The following is a 23,156-nucleotide window of genomic DNA, read 5'->3' as shown; positions in this document are numbered from 1 at the left end:
ATTAGGATGATAATTAATCGCCTCAAATAGGCTTATTATACTAACACTCTACAAATTGTTAAATAAACTCTACATACTTAATACACCCCACATTTACTTTTTCAATGAAAAATTATCTTAATACACTTCACATTCTCAATATACACCTTACATTTTCTACATCCATCCCATATTTTCTATACACCCTACATTTCTTAAATCTTATAAAGCTTTTATTTGGACAAAAAATGCCTGATTGGAATTTTGACAAAAGATGCCGCCTGAGATTGAAAGCATATGTGGGTTGTTTTCAATTGCACCATTAAAACCCATGTCGTCTGTTTTTAATATTTGGTAGTAATTTTAGATGTTTAATTCTTCATGTAATCCCTGTAATCCCTAAAAAATGAATACGAAAATAGAAGCTTGAATAACGCAGCAAAAGCAAGATTAAATAATTATCGATGTCATCAAAATCACTAAAACAATAAAGAATATGAAGTCTTACCTTATGTGAAGCTTCCGAAACATCAATTTCGTGTTTCATTCATCAAAAATAATTTTCTCATGAAGGACTGTTGAATAATGACAATATAAAATGCTGATATAGAAATAAGTCGATGGACTTCAATCAAAAGTTTAAAAGACGCAAAGTTTCGATCAAGGAAATGTCGTCACCAGGAATTGGAACCTAATTTTTACTAGTATCATCTACCGAATGATGCCTCTTTACAGAAGTACAAAATTACAACTCAGCATTTCGAGGGTGCTCCCATTACATGAAACGAGTAGACAGAAGAACGACGTTGCCAGGGAAACTAAGATGTCGCAACAAGTGAGCTCACAGATCATGGCTAAGAAAACTAAGCACGTCGCAATTAGTGAGCTCCCAGATCATGAAATAACTGATACTGCTACCTTTCTGCGATGCTGGATCGTAACTATTCATGACCTCATAATCTCGCAAGCACATAATCTTGCGGGTTACATAATAGCGAAACCTCTCTGACCACCGCTCAAACTTCACTAAGCTGACTCCACCGAGATACTCTTTGTGTGGACATCAAGCAGCAGGCAAAAGAACAGAATTTGGAAATGATAGAGATCCATTATTAGGAGCACCCTGAATATTGAGAATCGTCGTGACCAAATTGTATATGTGGACATTTTCAAAACTAGGAACCTTGCGACCTCTTGCAAACTGAGGACCATGCCCAACGAATATGGTCCTCATGGAAAAAACAGCATTGTCATAACCATGTGATCCTCCACACTCTCTCCGCTTCGTCCTCTTTTGCTCTACCTTAAATCCCTCTCCAACCAACCCTACTATAGGTGTAATTCGATCACTCGCTGCATAATGGAGCCGACTAGGAAGCTCCTCCTTAAGATACACTCTCAAATTCTTCCCATTCTCAACCTTGCCCGATTTCAACCCTTCATTCATCTTCTCAACAACATTAGCAGGATCAACTCCCGAAGGCGGACGAATGGAAAGCAATGGAGTATGTGACTGGACCCAATCATCAGGAACTTCAATCCAAGGGGCCAAATCACTTAAAAAAATTAGCTTTTTATCGCATGTACCAACCATCCCATGATCACCTACCATAATTATAGTAACATCCTCGAAAACCCCTCTTTTCTCTAAACCTTCAATCAACCTGCCAATCATTTTATCAATTCTAGCAACAGCTTCAGTAATCTCCGGATCATCAGACCCGACATGGTGACCCTGATGATCCGGATCCTCGAAATACAGAGTCATAAACACTGGAATTTCGTTACTAGGCAGATCAAAGTAATTCAAAACGGCATCAACCCGTTGTTCGAAAGGAACAGAGCTATTATACTGCATACAAAGCTTATCAGGGCAAGTCCAAGAACCTTTATTTACCTCAGCACCAGGCCAGAAGTAAGTGGCAGCCTTCAAACCGTGATTGACCACCGTCTCCCACAGCGGCTCGCCGAGCCACCACTTGGGTTCGTGGCTTCCCATGTAGAAGGACTCCCCTGTGTGCGGGTCCACAAAGTGATTGTTGACAATGCCATGGTAAGCAGGGTAAAGACCTGTGACAATCGAGTAATGGTTAGGAAATGTTAGAGTTGGAAACACCGGAATCAGACCCTCTTCCGCCTCCGTCCCATTGGCGATGAGGCGGCGGATATTCGGCGTCGGGGCCTTGAATTGGTATCCGAATCGAAACCCATCTGAGGAAACCAACAGAACCACCGGATGATCGAGCTTTCTCAAAGGTCGAGCCTTGGATTCCACTGACGAGGAGTCGGAAACGGGGGCGGATTTTGGTGAGTTGGAGAAGAAGAGGAAGGCAAATGCAGCGGCGGCGGAGAGAGCAATGCAGGTGGTGAGGAGGAGAGAGATGAATATAACAGTGGTGCTGTGTTTGTGAGAAGGGGAAGACGATGGGATCGGAGAGGCGGATGAGTCGGTGTTGAAAGAGAGCAGCGCCTCCGATTGGTCCGGCGAGTCCTCGTCGTGGGTGGGGATCGGAGTGGCTTTCATGGGTGGCAAATCCGAACCCATCTGAAGAAACCAGGTGATTGATTCTGGTTTTTTCTTCGATGGGTCGGAGAACTGAAGAATTTGGGAGGTGGGTATTGGTGGTGAGGCGTTTAGAGAGAGAAAGTGGGGGGTTGGAGTGAGAAGCAAGGATTAAAGGTCGAGTCTTTCGGTGGAGCTGCAGACGCTGGTTTGGTGGAGGTGAGCTTTCACAGCTTTTGGAGAAGAAGACTTGTCAATGGCTGTTGGTGGACTTGAATTGAGCTGGAAGGAAGGTTTTCTACGACACCGAGTTTGATGTCAAATTTGGCGCATCGCACTTGGATTGGATATTCCAAGACAAACGGTAAAAAAAAACATATGGAAAGGGAAATATTTATACGCAACGTCATGTCGTTTTCTGCACCTCCTTCCTTTCCTGTTCGTTCCAGGAAAATCAAGAAAACAAACAATGGCGGAGCAGAACGACGCCGTCGCGACCCTTCTGAAAACATAGTAAGCAAGTAATAAAGGCGCGTGCTTGCAGCTACTGAGAGAGTGTTTGATCGAGCGGAGAGAGAGATGGCGTACTTGAGCATGGGAGAAGCTCACAGAAGAATCACCGACTACCTCAACCGCTTCTCCGACGCCGTTTCCACCCAGGACGGAGCTTCCCTCAAGCACCTCCTCTCTCTCTCCTCCAACAGCCCCGCCCTCCTCTCCCTCGCCGACGCCCTCAACGTTTTCCAGGTAATACATTTACTCCAATGTGTGTATTTATATACGTATTTGTATTTGTTTCAATTGGGGAATTTAGGGTTTTGAATGGTGCTGTTTCTGGGTGTGTGACAGGACTTTAATAGATTGATCAAACAGTCCGATAACGACTCGCAATTTGGAGAAATTCTGGTTCATCTGTTCCGGGCTTTTCAGAGTTACCGAATTGGGAATTTCATTGATTCCTACCAAGCATTTGAAAAATCCGCAAAGTATTGATCTTTTTGGTTAATTATTTACTTTTATTTAAGTCTGTTCTGTGTGTGTATAATTTTGTGTTTGGTGGTGCTTTTTGAACTAATGTTGGTGTGCAGTGCTTTTATTCGGGAGTTTCGGAACTGAGACACGGCGTGGGCTTTGCCAGCATTGTATGTCATTGCTTATGAGATTAGGGTTCTAGCTGAGAGGGTGAGACCCACAATTTCCTTTCTTTTGAATAAAAAGATATGTGCTTTATTTCGTAATTGGTTGTTGATGTCTTGGGAAGACAAATTTAGCAAGACTGTTATGTGTGGCTTTGTAGGCTGATAAGGAGTTAGCTTCGAATGGAAAGTCTCCGGAGAAATTGAAGGGAGCTGGTTCTTTACTGATGAAAATCTTTGGGGTTCTTGCAGTAAGATTCTTTCTTTTAAAGTTCTATTAATTTTGCTGATCTTACTAAACTCTGTTCTGTATTATGTTCTCTTTGCAATAAAAGTTCGTTGCTTTACTCAAACTTGTATAAAACAAGATTTGACAATTTCTTGGGTGTTTATGAACAATACTTTGAATGTCTAGTGCTAACTCTTTCATTGGTGTATCCACGTAGGGAAAAGGCCCGAAACGTGTTGGAGCATTGTACGTTACTTGCCAGTTGTTTAAAGTTTACTTTAAGGTAATACTTAATGCACACTTATGAGTTTGCCAACTGCTTTTCTGAATTAGCTATTAGGCCTCTTCTGAATGCTGGATAAAATGCCTCAGCTGCATTATGATGAATTATCTTTATTATTTTGCAGCTTGGTACAGTTCACCTTTGCTGCAGTGTCATAAGGAGCATTGAAACTGCACGAATATTTGACTTTGAGGAATTCCCTAAAAGGGATAAGGTCAGAATTGCCGTTGTTTGGGCAGATGCTATTTTCTTTTCTTGTACTCCCTCACCTTTTCAATGGGTTCTCTATCAACTAATTTTTTTGGTTTATTCTCGCTGTTGTACTGTGAAATGCAGGTGGCCTACATGTATTATACAGGTCGTCTAGAAGTTTTCAATGAAAATTTCCCTGCTGTAAGTATCCTTATTTCCATGATGTTAATGATGCACAAGCTTCTTGTTTGCTAAGCTATTTAAGTGGTGTTATGGTTTTGGTTCGGGGGGTCACCATCTGGAGTCTTGAATTCTACAAATTAGACATTGGATAGAGAAGTGAGCAGCTCCACCCTTAATCACTTGAAATAAAGAAATTTCTCCCAACTATTAACATGGAAGTCTCAGAAGATGCGTGCTCGAATTAAGGATTTGATCTCAGTGGATAATTTGCCCAATTTCACTTATTTCTATGCATGAAAAAAGCTCAACTGAAATCTGAGTTTCCATCAGGCGTGTGCTATTCACTAAATCTACTTTTGGTACCTTGCAGGCTGATCATAAATTATCTTATGCCTTGACGCATTGCAACCCTCAGCGTGAAGCAAATATAAGGTTAGGTTCATGTGTGCTTGTTGCATATATGTTGTATCTGCATGATAGACTTTAAGGAGGCATCTTTGTAGACAAAAATGTTGTTGTTCTGCCTATATATTCTTCAGCTTGAATCGTCTTTTTATTTGTATGATGTTGAACATCTTGCAATAGGAAGTCAAACATTAGATTTATTAGGTGGTGTACCATCTTTTATTGTCCGTCTCATTTTTTTCTCTTTTTGTATTTGCGTAGGATGATACTGAAGTATTTGATACCTGTGAAGCTTTCGCTAGGCATCTTACCAAATGATTGGCTTCTGGAAAAGTATAACCTGGTTGAGGTATGTCGGAATTGTTATTTCTGCAAGAGATCTTATTTAAGCTTGATGATGGGAAATAAGATATTCTGGTATCCCCCGGTTGTGTTGGTTATATGCTACATAAATGTATTTATTAGTGTCTCAATGAAGATGAATGTTGACTTTAGCTTACCCTCCCTCCACTTTCCATAGTTGTGTCTAAATCCTAGTTTACAACTTGCCTCCGCAGTATAGGAATATTGTACAAGCTCTAAAAAGAGGCGATCTTCAACTTCTCCTGCATGCTCTTGAAGAGCACTAAGATCGGTATGCTTATCTTTTATTTTGAAAATCTTGGGATTGATACAACCGATTTCTGAAGTTGGAACTTATGTCTTCAAAATGAAACAGGTTCTTGAGATCAGGTGTATATCTTGTCCTAGAGAAGCTAGAACTCCAAATCCATCAAAGGCTAATAAAGAAAATGTAAGTTCTCATTCCACTTTGTAAAATTGACGGTAAAATTCCTCTGAAGAGTTCATGACGTCCACATGCTCATTGTGCAGTTACTTCATTCAAAAGCAAAAGGACCCGGTTAAAGCTCATCAGCTGAAATTAGAAGTAATTGTTAAATCTTTGAAATGGCTTGAGATAGCCATGGATGTCGATGAGGTACTTGTTCTCTCCGCCTCTCTCTCTATCTCTCTGGTAGCTGATCTTGGTTTCTCCGTCTCTTTCGCTGTATTCAAGTCTCTGGTGTTATTTGCAGGTGGAGTGCATAGTGGCCATATTAATTTACAAAAATCTTGTAAGGGGTTACTTTGCTCACAAGAGCAAAGTTGTGGTTTTGAGCAAGCAAGATCCTTTCCCTAAATTAAATGGGAAGCCCGTCAACTCATAGAGAAGATCGGTACAAGTAGGCAGGTGATGAAAAATACAATACTAAGATGAGATATGCCGGCAAGTTCATCGTCATTGGAAACCATTTTTGTCGGCCTCGTGAAGAAATCATGTCTACTTCACCTAGTCATGCTCGCTATCTCGTCAAACTGAACATTTTTTACACATGTTTGACATAGTTTTTGTATCCTCTGTTCCTTATGGTTTCCATTTTCTTACACATTTTTTACCAACGATTGCTGACAAATAAATACGGTAAAATCCCAAGAGATGCATAACGTAAATTAACTCAGGCGGATGAATATATTGAAAAGGAATCAACAAAAACACCTGGTTAAAAAGGGGACGGAAAACCGAAAACAACTGTCGCTTCAAATATGTAATTGCTTCGGTTCATAAGCCATCCCACCATTGGAATACGATCTGATGAAAGAAACTGATAAACTTCGAGTTTCAAGCAACATTAGAGATCAGAGGGAAGGGTGATCTGTATGTTTGAAGGCATCAGAATATTATAACCATCAGCCGCAGTTGAAACGAGCATGCCAGGAATCTGAGTATGCCAATGAAGTTCTTTCAAGTCCTTCTGTCCCTGTTCACCATAATTTACCACGAGTTCAATGACTGAAAAACTGGGGGGCTCTTGGAGTAGAACAGTCGGTCGGAAATGATTACCTGTTGAACAAATGTTTACCTTATCACATCACATTAGAAACCAAACCTAGGCTTCTTCGTAATCTTTACCAATGCATGCATCCTGATCCCCACCATTATCTCTTTTTAACTGACCACATCTGCCCAAACAATGATGGCATTCTCACATCATCATGTGATCCATGGTCAAGAGATCACCTCGTCGCTAATGAAATTTTTTTTCCTTGTAATCAGAACACGAATGGTATACCACGTGTTTTTATACAAATGGTGAAAAATTGTATTTTTTAAGTTATTAACTTTTTAACACACATATCACACCATTTGTATAATGACATGTGATGTACCATCTCATATTCCTGTCACACTGAAAAATCTCTCTCTCCAATGCATCCATAGGCTGAAGCGTATTCTTTTGTTCAGATGTCACCTAATCACATCAACATCTCATAATTTTACCTTTATCCCATGCATAGAATAATTTCACAAAATTGATCCAGTAATAACTATATTGCCGCGTGAATCTACCAACACCAATATACTGAGTATTCCCAATTAATTCTAAACTGTAGTTTGCATCACGTTTATCCTGTACAAGATAATTCATTACTTATCATAAAACAACCAGCTGGATATAGCTAATATTAGGCTTAGATAATCTAATATATATTAAAAGAAAATATTATGATTAAACCCACAATATTATCCCTTAATAATAATAATAATTGAAAATCATCTCAACCACTTTGTCATCCAACGGTCTAAAACTCTACTCATCCAACGATCTCGATTACTCAGACCGATAGTGTAAAATTAGGTCCAAATATTGCCTCTAGTTTCCTTGAGCTTTGGTTCGTAAGCCGAATGATTAAAAAAATTAATTATTCGTAGCCAACAAAATATCGCCGTGTGTGTGTAGCAAACCCCATTATACCGCTAATCACGATGTTCTTTGGCTATAACATGTTTGTTCTGCCAACACTATGATCTTCCTCGATTGCCACAATTCTATACAAGGCTCAACAACTTTGCTAGAAAAACCTTGTAATTACTTCAAACATCCAACTCATACGGTGGAAAGACTCAAAACTTGCAAATGGGGCTGAGAAATACTGGACCCAGAGTAACCTGACTCTTGGTCGCTCGGCAGTCCCGCATCATCATGAATGTTGTAATCACTTTTTCTGAAACAATCACATGCGGACAGCTCGGCCAAGTTTGGTCTATCATTCAGCCATCCACTCCTCAGCATCATTAAATTACTGTAGTTGCATCCTGATGTGACATTGCTATGTGTATATATATAATCAAGGTCATAAAAAACAAAATCAAATCTTGTCTTGTTGGCCAATGATTGGAATGATGTTGTTGGCCTGCACATTTCTATCACATTTTTATTCTTTTCGGTACACAACTTGTAGACTGACCGCCGAGCCAGTGTGAAATTACCATAAATATCTGGACTCTGAAAAACCTCTCTGCTTCGTTCGGTCGTCTCAAATGGAATCACAATTAGCACCACCATTTTACTAATAACAAGCATGGTCTTCGCGGTGAAGTGATCTATTTCTCCATCGAATATGAATTTGGCTTGGTACTCGAATAGAGCTTCCACGATGGGGTGGCCTTTTGCAAACATCTTTCCTCGGCTCGGCTAATGCATTAAAAAACAACATTTTAAGTCGAGCACACCATCTTTTGGGTTGCGGCATCATCTTGTTGTCCCTTTTATTTTCTTATGCATCGGTGCTCACGGCCGAATGATTAAGAAAATAATTTGTTTTCGCCGACACCACCACATGAACTGACACCACTAAACTCGGCAAATGCTGCATGATTTCTGTCCAAACACCAAAACTCTACAAAATATGTAGTCTCGGCAAGACTAAAATATTAATCGCCGAGCATACAGTTTGCACCTTTATTTTTATGCATCAGCTTGAAAGGGCGAATGGTTAAGAAATTTTTTTTTTTTTTTTTTTTTTTTTAAGAAAATGAAAATGGCCGAACCATAATCAGGAAGAGGCCAACAATGCTTTATTCCAAGCCGAGATCTTTTTATATCAAACTTTTCAAATTGATTTCGCTAGGCTGAATAAAGACTTTTCTCCAAATATTTCTGACTTGGTGAAATATTTTTCATTTTCGGCCGTCGAATATGTTGAACAATTATTATGCCCCTTAGACATAATAATTTCACAAATTTCGGCTTTTAACTCAAACAACTTAGCCGAACGAGATTTATCTATATCGACTTTATCGTCAATAATCATATCAATTGGCGTAGTTTCGGCGTCTAAGACCATGTCTTGGCCATGCCCATCATTAGAACACTCATCTAACGTATCCTTTTCTTAATCGACTTTTGGTTCATAAACTTGAACTCTTTCTCCTAGGCCTACCACACCTTCAGTCTCGACTGAGACAACAGGTGGCCTAGCTGTTTCTTCAACTGTCTTGGCAATTTCCTGAGGCCAAATTTTGATTGTGGCCGAAGCGAAAAATTATCTGTAAAAGAGCTTCAATTATTTTAAAAGTACGTCCAAACAAGCCCTAAAGCTAGCACCAACTTTTTAGATAGGTTAATGTTCGGAATATTATATTTTTACTTATAGAAAATAAGAAAAATTAATAGAAATAATATGAACATTTTGAGTTTTAACGATAAGAATAAAATAAAGGGTATAATAAATCGTACCAGAATTGACTTTTTAATGTAAAAATATAATTTTTCGTTAAAGTAAATAGTATTAGAAGATTTTCATTAAAATTCCGTAAAAAATAAATATGCTAATCAAAATTTAACTAATAATATAATCATCAACATTTATAAATTTCAGTTTATAAAAGTAATAGTGATAGGACAATCTGCAGTAATGATTTTTTTTAGGCATGCAATTAGGTAAGAGGGACAAGATTCGGCTGCGTACTGTGTAATAGTGACAGGACTGTCTTCACCATTGATTTTTTAGGCATACGTGGGTGGAAGTACGGCGACACTCGTTTTCGGAGGGAGTTTCGTGACATTTCATTTTTAAATTTGAAAATGCTACTGTTATCATCATTTGCAACGTTTAAGCAGTAAGTGTAGCATTAATCTTTTAAATTAATTTAAAAAAACCTGTTTTAGTGGGTTGTATATTTTATTTTTTAAACAAATAATATTCTTGTTATATATACTTATGTTTCGGTCCTATTAGATTAAAAATATGATTGTGTAAATCCTAATATATATTAGAATATCTTTTATATTTCTATTACGAGTAGATTACCTATTAAATATTGTAATCGTAAAGGAAAATGTTTTTACCTATCATACTACTATGAATAAAGATACAATGGGGTGGAATAGAACACCTTACAATTACATATATCTTTCTTCTTCTCTCTATGCCACACCCTCTCTCTATACGACCTTCATAATTGTTCAGTAAATTATACCTACAACAACTTATACTATTAAGAGAATCCTTTTTGTCAATTTTCTATTTTACCCTTATTTTTTATACACATTATTAACAAGATAAGGACAAAATAGTTTGTGCCTTTTGACAAAATGACAAGTAAAGCTAAACATTATTTGCAATGGACCACTTCAAGATATTTTGGGTGCTCTTCATTGGGAAGGGATTTTTCAATTTATCGGTAAATAAGGTGGTATACTATGTGTCATTATATAAATGAAGAGATATTTGTATGAAAAAATTAATAATTTAAAAAATATAATTTCTTACTACTTATATAAAAACGCGTAATTTAACACTTGTGTTTTAATCATAATGAAAAGTTTCTCTCTACTGAGTACCAAAGTATTTTGTATTTAAAGAATCATTCTTTATGAGAAAGCTTACTTCTTACTCTCTCCCTCCCTGTCCTCTCTCTCTCACTCCCACTCTCCCTTCTCTCTGTAACGCAGAGGCTAAACCGCCTCCGACCAATCGAGCCTCCAAACCCACCACCATCGCAATCGGCTCCTCAAATACAACACAGCCGTGACTTCGGTGTTCGCAAACTCGGACCCAAAACCCGAGAACCACGAACTCAGTCGCCCTCGAACTTTCCGACGAGTTTTCCGTCGTTTTTTCGGCTAATGTAAGCTTTTAATCGCCTCGAATCGTTGCATTTCATCGAGTAGTTTAAATTTCCTATTTGGTTGGTTGCAAATGGCGAGTTTTGACACAGATCAATGGAGAAGTGCACTGCAGAACTCCGGCGAGTTGCAGAGAGAAACCGCTGATTTTCCGACCAAGCGTCGTCCCGTTCGACGCACCAGCATCCCTAGGCTCAGTGTCAAATAACCAGTGGGTTCGAAATTCCGAAATTCAGACCGAGAATTCTCCGGCCAACTTCGAGATTTTCCAGCCACTTTTTGGCCAAACCAAGGTGATATCCCGAATCTACACCCTCAAATTGGGCTACGTTGTGAATTTCGTGAATTTTGGATGCGTCTTTTTGTAACTCACCGTGTTCTGGAAATTTTTTCCGCCCAAAATTTTAACATAATAGGTCGATCCTCCTAAATTCTGTTAGCAAAGGATATAGCATCATTTGAACTTGAGTTATGGCGGACTCCATTGAAACTATAAGGTTGGTTTTTTTAAGTCTGTAACTGTAAGATCACTTCTTGTTTTCTTTCTTTTTTTTATTTATCAGAAAAATGACATAATTATATTAAGTTGAAAGAAGAATATTGTTAAATGAGAGGGGAGGGGAGGGGAGGGTTACTGTTATTCATATGTTTGGCGTATCTATGATCTTATTCATGGACGGGTTTGCCCAGGGTTCGGACTGAGGACTCCATCACTGTTGCCAAGAGTTTGGACTGAGGACTCCACTGCTTCAGCACTTGAAGTCTCAGGTAGTAGGGCTTCAGTACTTGTCTCTCTATTGGTGTATCTGACTGTTAGTTTGCCATGCACATGCATATTTTGACATCTACACTTATCATTTATTTATTATAATGAGTTTTAACGGAAAATTTACGGTACTGTTCATTTTAACGAAAAATCAAATTTTTATACTAAAAAGTCAATCCTACTATTTACTTTACCTTTTATTTTATCCTTATCGTTGAAACTCAAAGTTTTCAAGCACTTTTCATTAGTTTTTCTTTATTTATAACATTTCTCTAGTAAAAGTAGGATCTGCTAATGCGGATCTCATCTCTTGTAAAGAGATGAGATGGTACAATTAGATGGTAAAAATATTTTTGTTGGCAAACTAATCATTGATATTATGAAAATGTTATTTTTATCATTTATTTGTTCTATTATTTATAATAAAAAGATAATACAAATAAATAATAAGTGCAGTAATACTCTGGATTTTATTTTGTGGTACTTATAGAACTTTACCAAGCTAGCTATTGTGTGGTACTTGTAGAACTTTGCCAAGGTAGCTCGCTCCTAAGATTCGTTACCACAAGATATAAAGGTATCATACGAACGTCAGTTATGGCGGACTCCATCGCAACCCTAAGGTTAGGTTATTTAATTCTGTAACTTTTAAGATCATTTATTGTTTTCTTTCTTTTCTTTAATTATACATAATTATTATAAGTTGAAAGAAGAATATCTTAAACAATTACTTATCCATTCCAGATCCAAAATAAGGAGAGATTTTTCAGTGTGACGGATACACGAAGTGGTACATTACGTGTTATTATATAAATTGTGTATTAAAAAAATTAATAACTTAAAAAATAAAAATTTTCACTATTTACATAAAAAGATGTTATATACCATCTGTATTTCCGTAACAATACAAAATTTCTTCCAAATCAGGTCTAATCCAACCCTATTACAACTCATCTATCAAAAAAACTCCTAACAACAACGAAAAACTCCAAACAATTATTTTTCTTTAATTATACATAATTATTATAAGTTTACTTGAATGACTCATAATCCTACTTTTACTTGGAAAATAATTCAGCTAGCTTGTGAGCATGTTTAGAAGGGATTATTCAGTGTGATCGGAATTTTGGATGGTACACTATTTGTCATTATAAAAAATTAAGAACTAGAACAATAAAATGTATCATCACTTATATAAATATATGTTGTGTACCACTTGTGTTCCGATCATAATAAAAAAAAAAAATTCCATGTTTTGGGGCAGTATGTGGGGTCTAGGCAAATCTGAGTGCTCTTTCTTAAATATACAAATTATATATAAAAGTATCGGGATGGGTTATGTTTCATTTGGTTGAGTTTTTTTGCCAACATAGAAAATCAAACCGAAAGTACGATTCAGATCGGGTTTTTTTATTTATAAAATCTGGAAAATTGTTATAAAAAAAACTGATAACTCAAGTTTTTTTTTTTTTATAAAACGATATATTTTACATTAAGGGAAAGAAAGTTCGACTAAAACATACAATGAGCAACCTAATTTTGTATTGAATTCATCATATACAATATATGAACCTAAGATCTTTGATTTATAAATGAAAAATAATATCATCAGAACGTAATACTGAGTGATTGAAACCCCAAGTCATGTATTTAAAACCCAATTCCCAATTCATCAAAACCCAATCCCCTGATAAAAGCAGCACCAAGTCTCTCGATAATATTTTCAGACCTCTAAACTCAAATTCAATAAGTCCCTGTATTCAAAAAATACAATAATTCGAACTCAAATTCTGAGAAAACCAATGCATAGATAATCGAAAAGCACAGCATAAAACTCCAATTCATAAAAATGAAGTGATGTCCTCTTCCACGGTCCTTTATACTATAAAGCGGACGGCATGAATTCATCCAAAGTGGCTCTTCATTGCATATGTTATGTACATCACACTGCGAATTCCAAATTGCAGTAAATACAAGAAATTCAGAAAAGTAATCAATACAAATCAAGAAACAAAAATACAATAAAATTTGATTAACCTAAAATCAAAGACCAAAACGCCAAACTGGAGCACGGAGTGGGGGAGAGGCTGAACGATCGAATAGAGATTTTAGTTACTTCCGTTGGCAATGGAAACTGCAGCCTGAACTGGAGAATGATTTGGCAGTGGCGTTAGTAGAAGGACGCGAGAAGGAGAGGAGAAAGAAGAGGAAAAAAAAAGAAAGAAAGTAGGAAGATGGGGCTGTTGGGAGAAATAAAATAATAAAGCAGAGGCAGAGAAGATGTTTTCTTCTGGGAGAAAGAGAGAAAATGATAGGAAATTAAAAAAAATTTAAGGTAAAATGATGGAGGTTGAAATAATATACTTTTATTATTAAAAATTTGTGAATTTTTTTGTTTTATTAACTTAAAAGAATAATGAAATTTCAAAAATAGAATTTGTTATTTTTAATTCTCAATCAAAGAAATTTGAAAAATGACATTTATTTGCATGAAATTTGAACTTAGGAATTAGAGGTATAAAATTTCAAGTTTTTGTTCCACATGGAAATTTTAATTTTTTATGATTATAAATCCAAACAAGAGAATGAATGTATATCAATTTATAAATTCTAGCTTTTGTAAAAATTTGAAGTTTATTTTCTTTATCCAAACCTAAAGTTAGGGTTTGTAGTTAATAAGGCTTTGATTATGAATCCAAACAAGAGAATTGATATATATCAATTTATAAATTCTAGTTTTTGTAAAAATTTGAAGTTAATTTTTTTCATCCAAACATAGAGTTAAGATTTGTAGTTAATAAGGTTTTTTTAATATACTAGTATTAGTGGCCGCGCATTACTGTAGAATTTAAAAGTGTACAAAACACGTACAAAGTTTTATACATATGCACAACCATATTAGGTGTTTAACGGTGGGTCTTCCAATCCTATTTACAATTGAATTTACACATGTGCAGTGATTAGTAACTCAAAACTTTGTTGTTCATCACTTCACAGCATTTTTTTGTTTTTTGTTTTTTTTTTATCATTGTTACAATTTGAAAAAAAAAGTTGTTAATGTTAATGAATAACAATTTCTGCAGTTGTTAATGTATATGAATAACTTTCGAAAATAACCATTGATAAAAATCTGTTCTAATTTCAGGGCTTAACAATGTAATATTGGAATTTGCATTTGATTCAAATAAGGAAAATTGATAAAGCAAAAGGTAACAAAATCTATATCGATTTAATTATTCACCCAAAAATACATTTGAATGAATATATTTATAAGGATCCAAACTGCTATTAAACTAAACAATTAAAAGTAAAAAAAACATTCATAGAAGATATATATAACGTATTTGGTTCTTATACCTAAAAGAAAAACATTGGCTTTCTTGTATACGCTGAAGTATGTAAGTGGCGGAAATTTACAATCCATAGAGTCAATCTCATAATCAAAAGACATGTAAAGGATAAGTAATAAGAAAAGTAAGTAGTGGTTTTTCCTGTACTCCTTGTGCGGACTCCAATTTCCAATCATAATTCAAAATTCAAGAGGCTTATAAATCAAATATATAGGAAAAGATTAGTAGAGGAAAAAGAAAAACAATCGAAATCAAAATAGCATCTAACAAATCATTTAGAACCAACAAAGAAATTTTTTTTTTTTGCAGAAAAGTAATTTAATAGAATACCATCAGGTCATGCATATATATGACATATCCAATTAGAAAAGTAGCATGTCAATAATTGATGATCAATAATACGCAGTGCATCGTTTAATGCACGGGTTGACCGTCAATTTCATAAAAAGTATAATTTTCTGCAGCTCAAACAAGTGGCAGAATAGGCAAAAACTATCTCATGGCTTGTAAATGTAAACAACTCAATATTAAACTTCTGTTGACCCTAAAAAGTATAAAGTCTATGTGGCACACAGGTCGAGTAACTAATAAGCTAACTACGTCGTTGGGTTGTATGCGGGGCATGCCAACTCGTCGGCCGATCTCGATCGAGGAGTAAAATTTGTTGATGTTGTGTTGAGCGCGTTGTTGACTTCTTTATCTTGCGACTACGGTCGAGGAAGGAACAAATCTCAGCCTTTGGATTCTCGAGCTTGAAGACAAGGCTGCTAGTTCTGTGAAGTTCACAACTCGTTGGCGTCGGATTCGGTCACGGTGATTATATTCGTGAGAGTATAAGCACGTCGAATCGACACCAAATTGAAGGTGCTCCTCGATCGGCTGATTCTACGGCAACAGTGTTGTTTATCCAAACTGAAGGTATTCGCCGGTTGCCTTCACAGTGCTATTTATCCAAATTGAAGATGTGTTGGCAGGAAAAGGAAAATAAAAAAAATCTCAAGATGTTTGAGAGGTTTTGCGCAGGATAGTTGTGTGTTGAATTGGAGATCCTTTGTTTGTTGCATGATGTCTTGTATTTATAGCATCAAATCCTCCTTGAGATCGAGTTGAAACTACATTCAGATTTGGACTTCTTGTTTTAATCAAACTTTATCTCGACCAATCCTACTTTTATTAGGACTTTGAACCCACCCCCTTTTCAGGCCGTATTCATTTCCAGGCGAGAATCCATATTGCATTAAGACTCGGCCACCTTCACTAAACGGCTTAGGGCTACCGGGCCCATAATACATTTGGAAAAGCTTTGGGCCCAAACAATATCCATTTTTCATCAAGATGTGTTAAGGGCTATGCTCATTCAACGGTCTAGATTACTCGGACTGATAGTGTAAAATCGGGTCCAAACAACTTCACAACCACAAATAAACCAAAATTCCTCCTATCACCGTTAGTCAGCGTTGGAGGCTTCTACCTTTCCATTAATTCAATACTGAAATTAAATTAGTGAAATCAGCCAAATATGTAAACAAATACACATTGTGGTGATAAATGAAGCTTTGAACTAGAAGTTGAGACAGTGGATTGACAACCTATTAAATCAAACGAAAAATAATAATAATGAAGGAGATGAACTCTAATTGTCTCTTCTTGCACCATTTTTCAGTTGGTCTTATAAGAACTCAGAAGTCACCATTTTTTCAGTTAATCTTATAAGAACTCATAATTCTAACAAAATAAGGCGGTGACATCAAATTGAAAGTCGAACCGAAAATTAATCTGCCAAACGACGCAAACAACACTCCGAATAAAAGTAAAGAATAGATAAGGGAAAGTATGGCACATACCATTTTTTTGGTCTTAACCAATCTCATTCGAGAATCTTCTTTAAACCCTAAACGTCATTAAAAATCAAGGATCCGAAAGAATTTGACAAAATCAAAGATTTGAAAGCAAAGATCAAACCCGCTGAAAGAACAAACTATCCATTAAAATGATTGAAAACTTAAAAATTAGATGAATTAAGAAAAAAATCTTATTGTAGGTCGAGTACCGGCTCCAAGCAATAACAATCGATAATCGGCATTGGTTCTACTCAATTATAGACTTCAACAAAGGATTGAAGTAGCTGCACATTAACTCCATCCAAAGATAAAAAAAAATGTCAACACCACACTACAAAATTTGAAGTTGAATTAAATCTCTAGATTGATTGACAATCCACACAGATTTCGAATGAACAAAACCCAATTTCGAATGAAATTATAAAATTTGAAACAATCCACACAGAACGGAGTTCAGGGTCAAATGTACCTGAAAATTTAACAAAAACCCAAATTCGAATAAGAAATTCTAAAATTCGAAATAATCTGCAAATCTAAAGCCAAAAGCAATAAACAGAGCTAAAAACACTAAAAACAGAGAAACACATGTATGCTGGGAAATCAAAAGAGAAGGAAATAGTGGGGCTTTTTTTTCAGTCCACTGTCCGTGAACAGGGCACCCGAGTTTGGGTTTGAAGTTAGGGTTTCAACACATGTGGATTTGGAAATTGGGCTTAATATTGGTCCGGGAAAATATATATATATTTATGTGTAAATTTATGTGCTTTGATTTGGTTCCCTTTTTTTTTTCTGTTTTTGTGAATATTTAAATTTATGTGGTTTTTGTTCTAAAACTAGGATTTTTAAGAGCCTATCTCTCGAGAACTCTAATTTTTAAATTCTTATAAATTAATCGAGGCGTTAGCCAGTTGACTAGCGGACTAGGTGAAGATTTTTAGAACACTATTTATATATGTTGTATATTTCTTTTTATAGGGGAAAAATGTTGGGATAGTATGTTTATTGTGTCTTGTACAGTGATCTAGGTCATAGCAGTAACACTTTAGAGGAGGGGATAGCTACCACGGAAGATGGAGGACACAGAAGCATAACCACTGCAAAATCGCCAAAAATTGGGCGACAACGTCATCTATCAAAAATATTCTTTCCAACCTGGGATATTATCTTTGCTGTATCATCAGCATTCTCTCTCTTTGTTGATCCCTTGATCTGCTATATTCCGTTCGTTGTCGAGAAAGACACTTGCTTCTTGTGGGACCTACGGTTGATGTGGACATTTTTGGCTTTACGATCAATCGGGGATCTTTTTTATTATATGGACATCGTTGTTTTTCTGAAGAGATTTCACACCGAACTTAGTGCCAAGTCTTCTACATGGGCCTCCGCAAACACTAATGACGATGGTCTTGTTACAACAGTTCGTAATTTCATCCACAAGAAACCAGTAAGGTTCTTAGCCATTATAGGTCGCATTTGGGTTGCTCTTCCTTTTCTACAGGTAAGACCTAAAAAGAAGGTGATCTCTTGCAAGTAATTAAATTTCACAGTTAAATGCATGCATGCGTGCATGATACTTCGATTTTATTTGAAAAAAATTAGTATCGGGTCTCTAGTTACTAATGTTTTTTGAGTCAGACCTTATTAGTTTTAGTTTTTGATCGAAATATGTAGCATTAATGTATTAATAAAATTTAAATGTCAGTTACATAGTTCGCCTGAGTTTTAGGCCCAAAATTGACATGCCAAATGAAAGTTGAGTTAATCCAAGTCCAAAACATTCGCTTTAGGAATTTGACAGCAACAAATAATTTATTAACCCTTAAATTACTAATTCTCCAATCATTTTTCTTTGTCAAACGTCATTTCCTCCATCTAACTTTTTATTGAACAAAATATATTACCTACATTAAGGAGAAAGAGGTGGGTTTAGCCTCCATTTAACTTTATTGAATATAAAATAACATAATTCTTGTCCCACACCAATGCTATATTTTTTAGGATCAAGGCCCCTTGACTTTTTCTCATGTTATTATTTGAATGTTAATTATATTATTTACAAGTCATTATATGTCAATTCTAAAAATAAAAACCCTATTAATCATTTTCAAATATATCTTTTTAGTATTTTTCATATATTTCTTTTTATAATTTGTATCTTTTCTTTATCTGTACAGTTTTCCTTTTTAGTTTTAATTTGGGCCCATAATTTTGAATTTTAATACGAACCCTTTTATATTTTTTGTGAATGTACTTATGCTTATTATATGTATTTATTTTATGTTTTAAAATATATCAATAATTATTTCTTAAACTATATTAATAATTATATGGGTACATTATTTTTGTGCTAAAACTATGTGAAAACAATATTTCTCTATTATTGATTTTTAAGTATTTGTTACATTGTAAAGTATTATTTGAATTTGTTTATATTTCATAATTTGTGGAAAATTGAATGTATAAATGCATGAGTGAAATTTCTTAAATGATGTTGCGGACCTCAACCAAACTATTTAAATAAATAAGGCTTCGTTGTTATAGTTAGATTGATTAGGGATTGGAACCAAAATGACCATATTTATTATGTTCATTTCTCTTTTTTTTAGTAAAACGATTTATTTTTACAATGAAAGGAAGGGTCGTTCGGTAAAGCCACACAATGGATAACATGTACATTCCTATTAAGTTTGTCATTTTGCTACCTATTTATGGTTGTAAGGTAGCGTTTGCCTTGTGGGTCTAGGATGAGACTTTAAAACTTTAACACACATTAGATGGATTATTTAGTAAAGGATTTTTAGCCAAAATAATTTTTGAGATTTGCATAACTCTTCATTTTGATAATTGAGATTTGAAATCAATAGAAATTGTCTTTCAGTTTGTCCACTATTAATTATTTTAATCCTTTAGTGAGAAATTATGTTAAATAAAGATCAAAATAACAAAAATACCCTCAATTTAACAAACAATGGGTCAAAATGATTTGACAAAAATTGAGAGTACTTTGGTCATTTTACTTTATTTAATGGAGATTTTTTAGAAAATGACAAAAATGATTGATGGTGGACAAACTCAGAGACCACTTCTATTGATTTTAAATCTCAGGATCAAAAGTGAGAAGTTATGCAAATCTTAGGGGTCGTTTTGGCTAAAAAGCCGTAAGTAAATTAATGATTTAATAACATTGGTTAGCTAATAGACCAATATAACTGTTTGTTCGAATGTCTCCAGGCACTGTTGCTCATTGGAAGGTATACATACTTGGATAATTCTAAGCTTGTTTCACTAATTCCATTCCAGTATATACTGAGGGCTTATAACCATTACAAATGGCTTGATCGGCGTGCTAACATAGAGACTGTACCAAGAAGATTCCTTAAAGCTATATTAGACTTCCTTCCGTTCATCATTGCTTCTCATGTAAGTTCAAATCTTCATTATTTCGGATATTTGGGGTGAAAAATCTAAATTTTGTTGAAATCTTATTGTTATTGTTGAGATATACGAGTGTAAATATGATGAACTTTTTAAAACTAGCATGGTCACCACCAACATATTTACTAATATTGTTCTCCATGTAACCACATACCACTAGGTGCGGAGTTTTCCACTAAAAGCGTTTGTGCTAGTAGCATTGAACCTTTCTCATATAAACTGTAAATTATCTTTTTAAATCTTCAATGTGAGACTCTATTCTCCAACAATAGATATAGCAATGCCCAACCATTAACCGGTTAGTAACCAACAACATCATCTCATAATCAACATCCAAAGAAGGAAAACTTTCACAATAACAATGCAAATAGTGAAATGATGTCCGATTTGGATAACTTTTGCAAGCTTGATCTTTGAAATGACCTAAATTATGAGCCAGCTAAATAATGAGATGACGTTGTGTAGCGGGCTTAAATATATAGTTAGTATCATATTTACATATTAACTTATTAGTACTTGAGCACTCCTAATAATAGGTACAATTAACTTCTCATATGGTTTTGAATAAACAAAGGGAAAACATATGACAATACTGAATAGGAGTAAGAGCATGTTTACTTCTTCTTTAAAGGCCATCTTGTTTGAGGGGTGTGGTGCTTTCATTTCATTATCTTTTATCTTTTTTCAGTACTTTTCAGAAACATTGATTATTAACTATATCGTCGTGTTTGTCCTTCAGCTATACGGATCCTTGTGGTACTTTTTTGCTGTGGATCGAAAGATAATATGTTGGCAGGACTATATCTGTAAACATGGACAAATATGTGATGATTACATCCATAGTTTCCATTGCGGTCGTACTAGTCGGACATACAATGGGCGGATCAATATCCCACTTTTAAAACTATCATGCTCTGCACCACTTCCAAACACTAGGACATCGTTCGATCACGATTATGGTATATATCTGTCTGCTCTCCAATCTAATATGTCAACATCAAGATATCTTCCAAGAAAGATGTTGCAGTGTTTTTGGTGGGGCTTGCGAAATCTTAGGTTTGTATTGGTATGACTTTTCATGTTTGATCACCTAGAAATATTTATGTTGTATTCTCATAATTTGTCTCCTTGCAGTTAAATCCTATAAAAAATTTATGCCAGTTTTCTAAAAGAACGTAATCAATAATTAATATATTGCCCCCCATTTCATTTTTTTGCAGTTCTTTTGGTTCAAACCTTGAGACCAGTTTCGACACGGCCCAAATCGTCTTTTCTGATGTGGTCTCTATAAGTGGCGTGATACTATTTTTAGTATATCTCAATTCGAGGGTGCAGGTTAGTGCCGTGATCAGTAGTCTTTTAAGCAAAATTTTTGTCATTAATTAAGCTTAAAGCTCCTCCATGCAATTTTTTTTTGTGTATTAATGCACGTACGTATGCTTTTGGATTTATTGAACTCGTCATGAAATCGCTTTATCAAGTTACTAAACATGCAGTGGTACCAAAAAGCAGCCGAGCGGCGGATATTGAGAAACAAGAAGGAAAAGACATATCCAGTCTTAATAGAACAAACGCTTATCGTGCCCCGTCACTGCGTGAATTCACTAAAGAAAGTATGTAACTAGAAAATTTTGAATTTAATAGTCAATAAAGATAATATACGTCATGCGTAATAAATTTTATCTAATTGAACATTGGTATGCAGGTTCCAATTATTGGAAGTATAGATAAAAAAGGGTTGCAGGCAATATCTGAGCGTCTAAAACCCGTGATTTATAATGAGGACGTGTATATTATTAGGGAAGGTGAACCGTTGCGGAAGATGTTGTTCATTTGGCGAGGCACTACTTTGACCTACACCACTACTAAAGGTGCAACAAACGTATGCAAATGCCTTGAGAAAAATGATTTCTATGGAGAACAACTTGTAATTTGGGCATTGAAATCTGCCTCATTTTCTGAGTTGCCTATCTGCACTACAACCCTGGTGTCCCAATCAAAAGTTGAAGCATTTTCAATCACGGCAAACGACTTGAAGTCTGTAGTCGCTAAGTTTTGGTTGCACTTTAGAAGGGATCTTCTTCACTCTCAGGTGGAGTGTTTTGCAGCTTCTTCCATACAAGTAGCATGGCGCCGCTACCACGCAAAAAAGCTAAGAGATCAACTGGCTGGGAAAAGTGGAGTATTTTGCAGCTTCTTCCTTCCATACATGTAGTCTGGCGTCGCCACCACTCAAAAGAGCCAAGATCAACTGGCTGGGACTAATATGTATTTTGAGTTGGTATCACTTTTGTTTTGTGTGTGCGTTTTGAGTTGGTATTGCATGCTTTGGTTCCTATTTATATTGCTTTAATCTCTTTTGGCTTTGGTTTCCCTTCAATTTCGTGGTGTCTTGCGTTTTGGTTTTTGTGGTATGAAAAGTGTGTAATCATTGAGGTTAATGAGAACGATATTATGTATGAATTAAAAGCTCAAATTTTGGATAATCTTCTTCAAATTGAACATGGAATGGTGGAACTGGTGTTTATGTTCATTAATATTTGTAGCATAATGTGAATACTGGTGCTGGTATTAATGTTGTAAGAAATAAATCAAACTAGTATATGCCCACACACAGTGTGTGTGTGTGTGAGAAATTACATTACTGCTTTAACTTTTTTGCCGTGACAGAAAATTAAATGATCTTTTCATCCTCTTTTGATTGACAAAGATGATTATGTTAATATATAGTTTAGATTCTTATGTTGTAGCATAAGGGTTTATGGTTTATATAGCTACAATAACTCTGCTGTTTTTACAACGACTATGAAGAGCGCCAACATGCAAGCTATAGCTAGGGCCGGGTGCACAAACGGCTGGAATTCATGGTTACGGTATCGGGTATCCCTATCACCATAAAGATA

At 35.6% G+C, this 23,156-nt stretch overlaps 1 protein-coding gene and 2 pseudogenes across 1 annotated transcript; 2 read left to right on the top strand and 1 right to left on the bottom strand.

Moving 5' to 3' along the window:
• Positions 1-562: 562 nt before the first annotated feature.
• Positions 563-2,665, bottom strand: LOC103951848 (ectonucleotide pyrophosphatase/phosphodiesterase family member 3-like). Its single transcript, XM_009363315.3, has one exon. It carries the CDS (start codon positions 2,522-2,524, stop codon positions 1,043-1,045), a length of 1,482 nt encoding a protein of 493 aa, XP_009361590.2. The 5' UTR covers positions 2,525-2,665; the 3' UTR covers positions 563-1,042.
• Positions 2,666-2,926: 261 nt separating this feature from the next.
• LOC103951849 lies at positions 2,927-6,323 on the top strand (annotated as a pseudogene).
• A 4,240-nt stretch (positions 6,324-10,563) lies between these two features.
• LOC103951852 lies at positions 10,564-22,739 on the top strand (annotated as a pseudogene).
• Positions 22,740-23,156: the final 417 nt, after the last annotated feature.

Source organism: the organism of the source record quoted next, unplaced genomic scaffold (genome assembly GCF_019419815.1).
Source record: "Pyrus x bretschneideri cultivar Hongxiangsu unplaced genomic scaffold, Pyrus_bretschneideri_v1 Contig8, whole genome shotgun sequence".
In the NCBI taxonomy this organism is placed as follows: Eukaryota; Viridiplantae; Streptophyta; class Magnoliopsida; order Rosales; family Rosaceae; genus Pyrus; species Pyrus x bretschneideri.
This window is presented reverse-complemented; position numbering and strand designations above follow the sequence as displayed.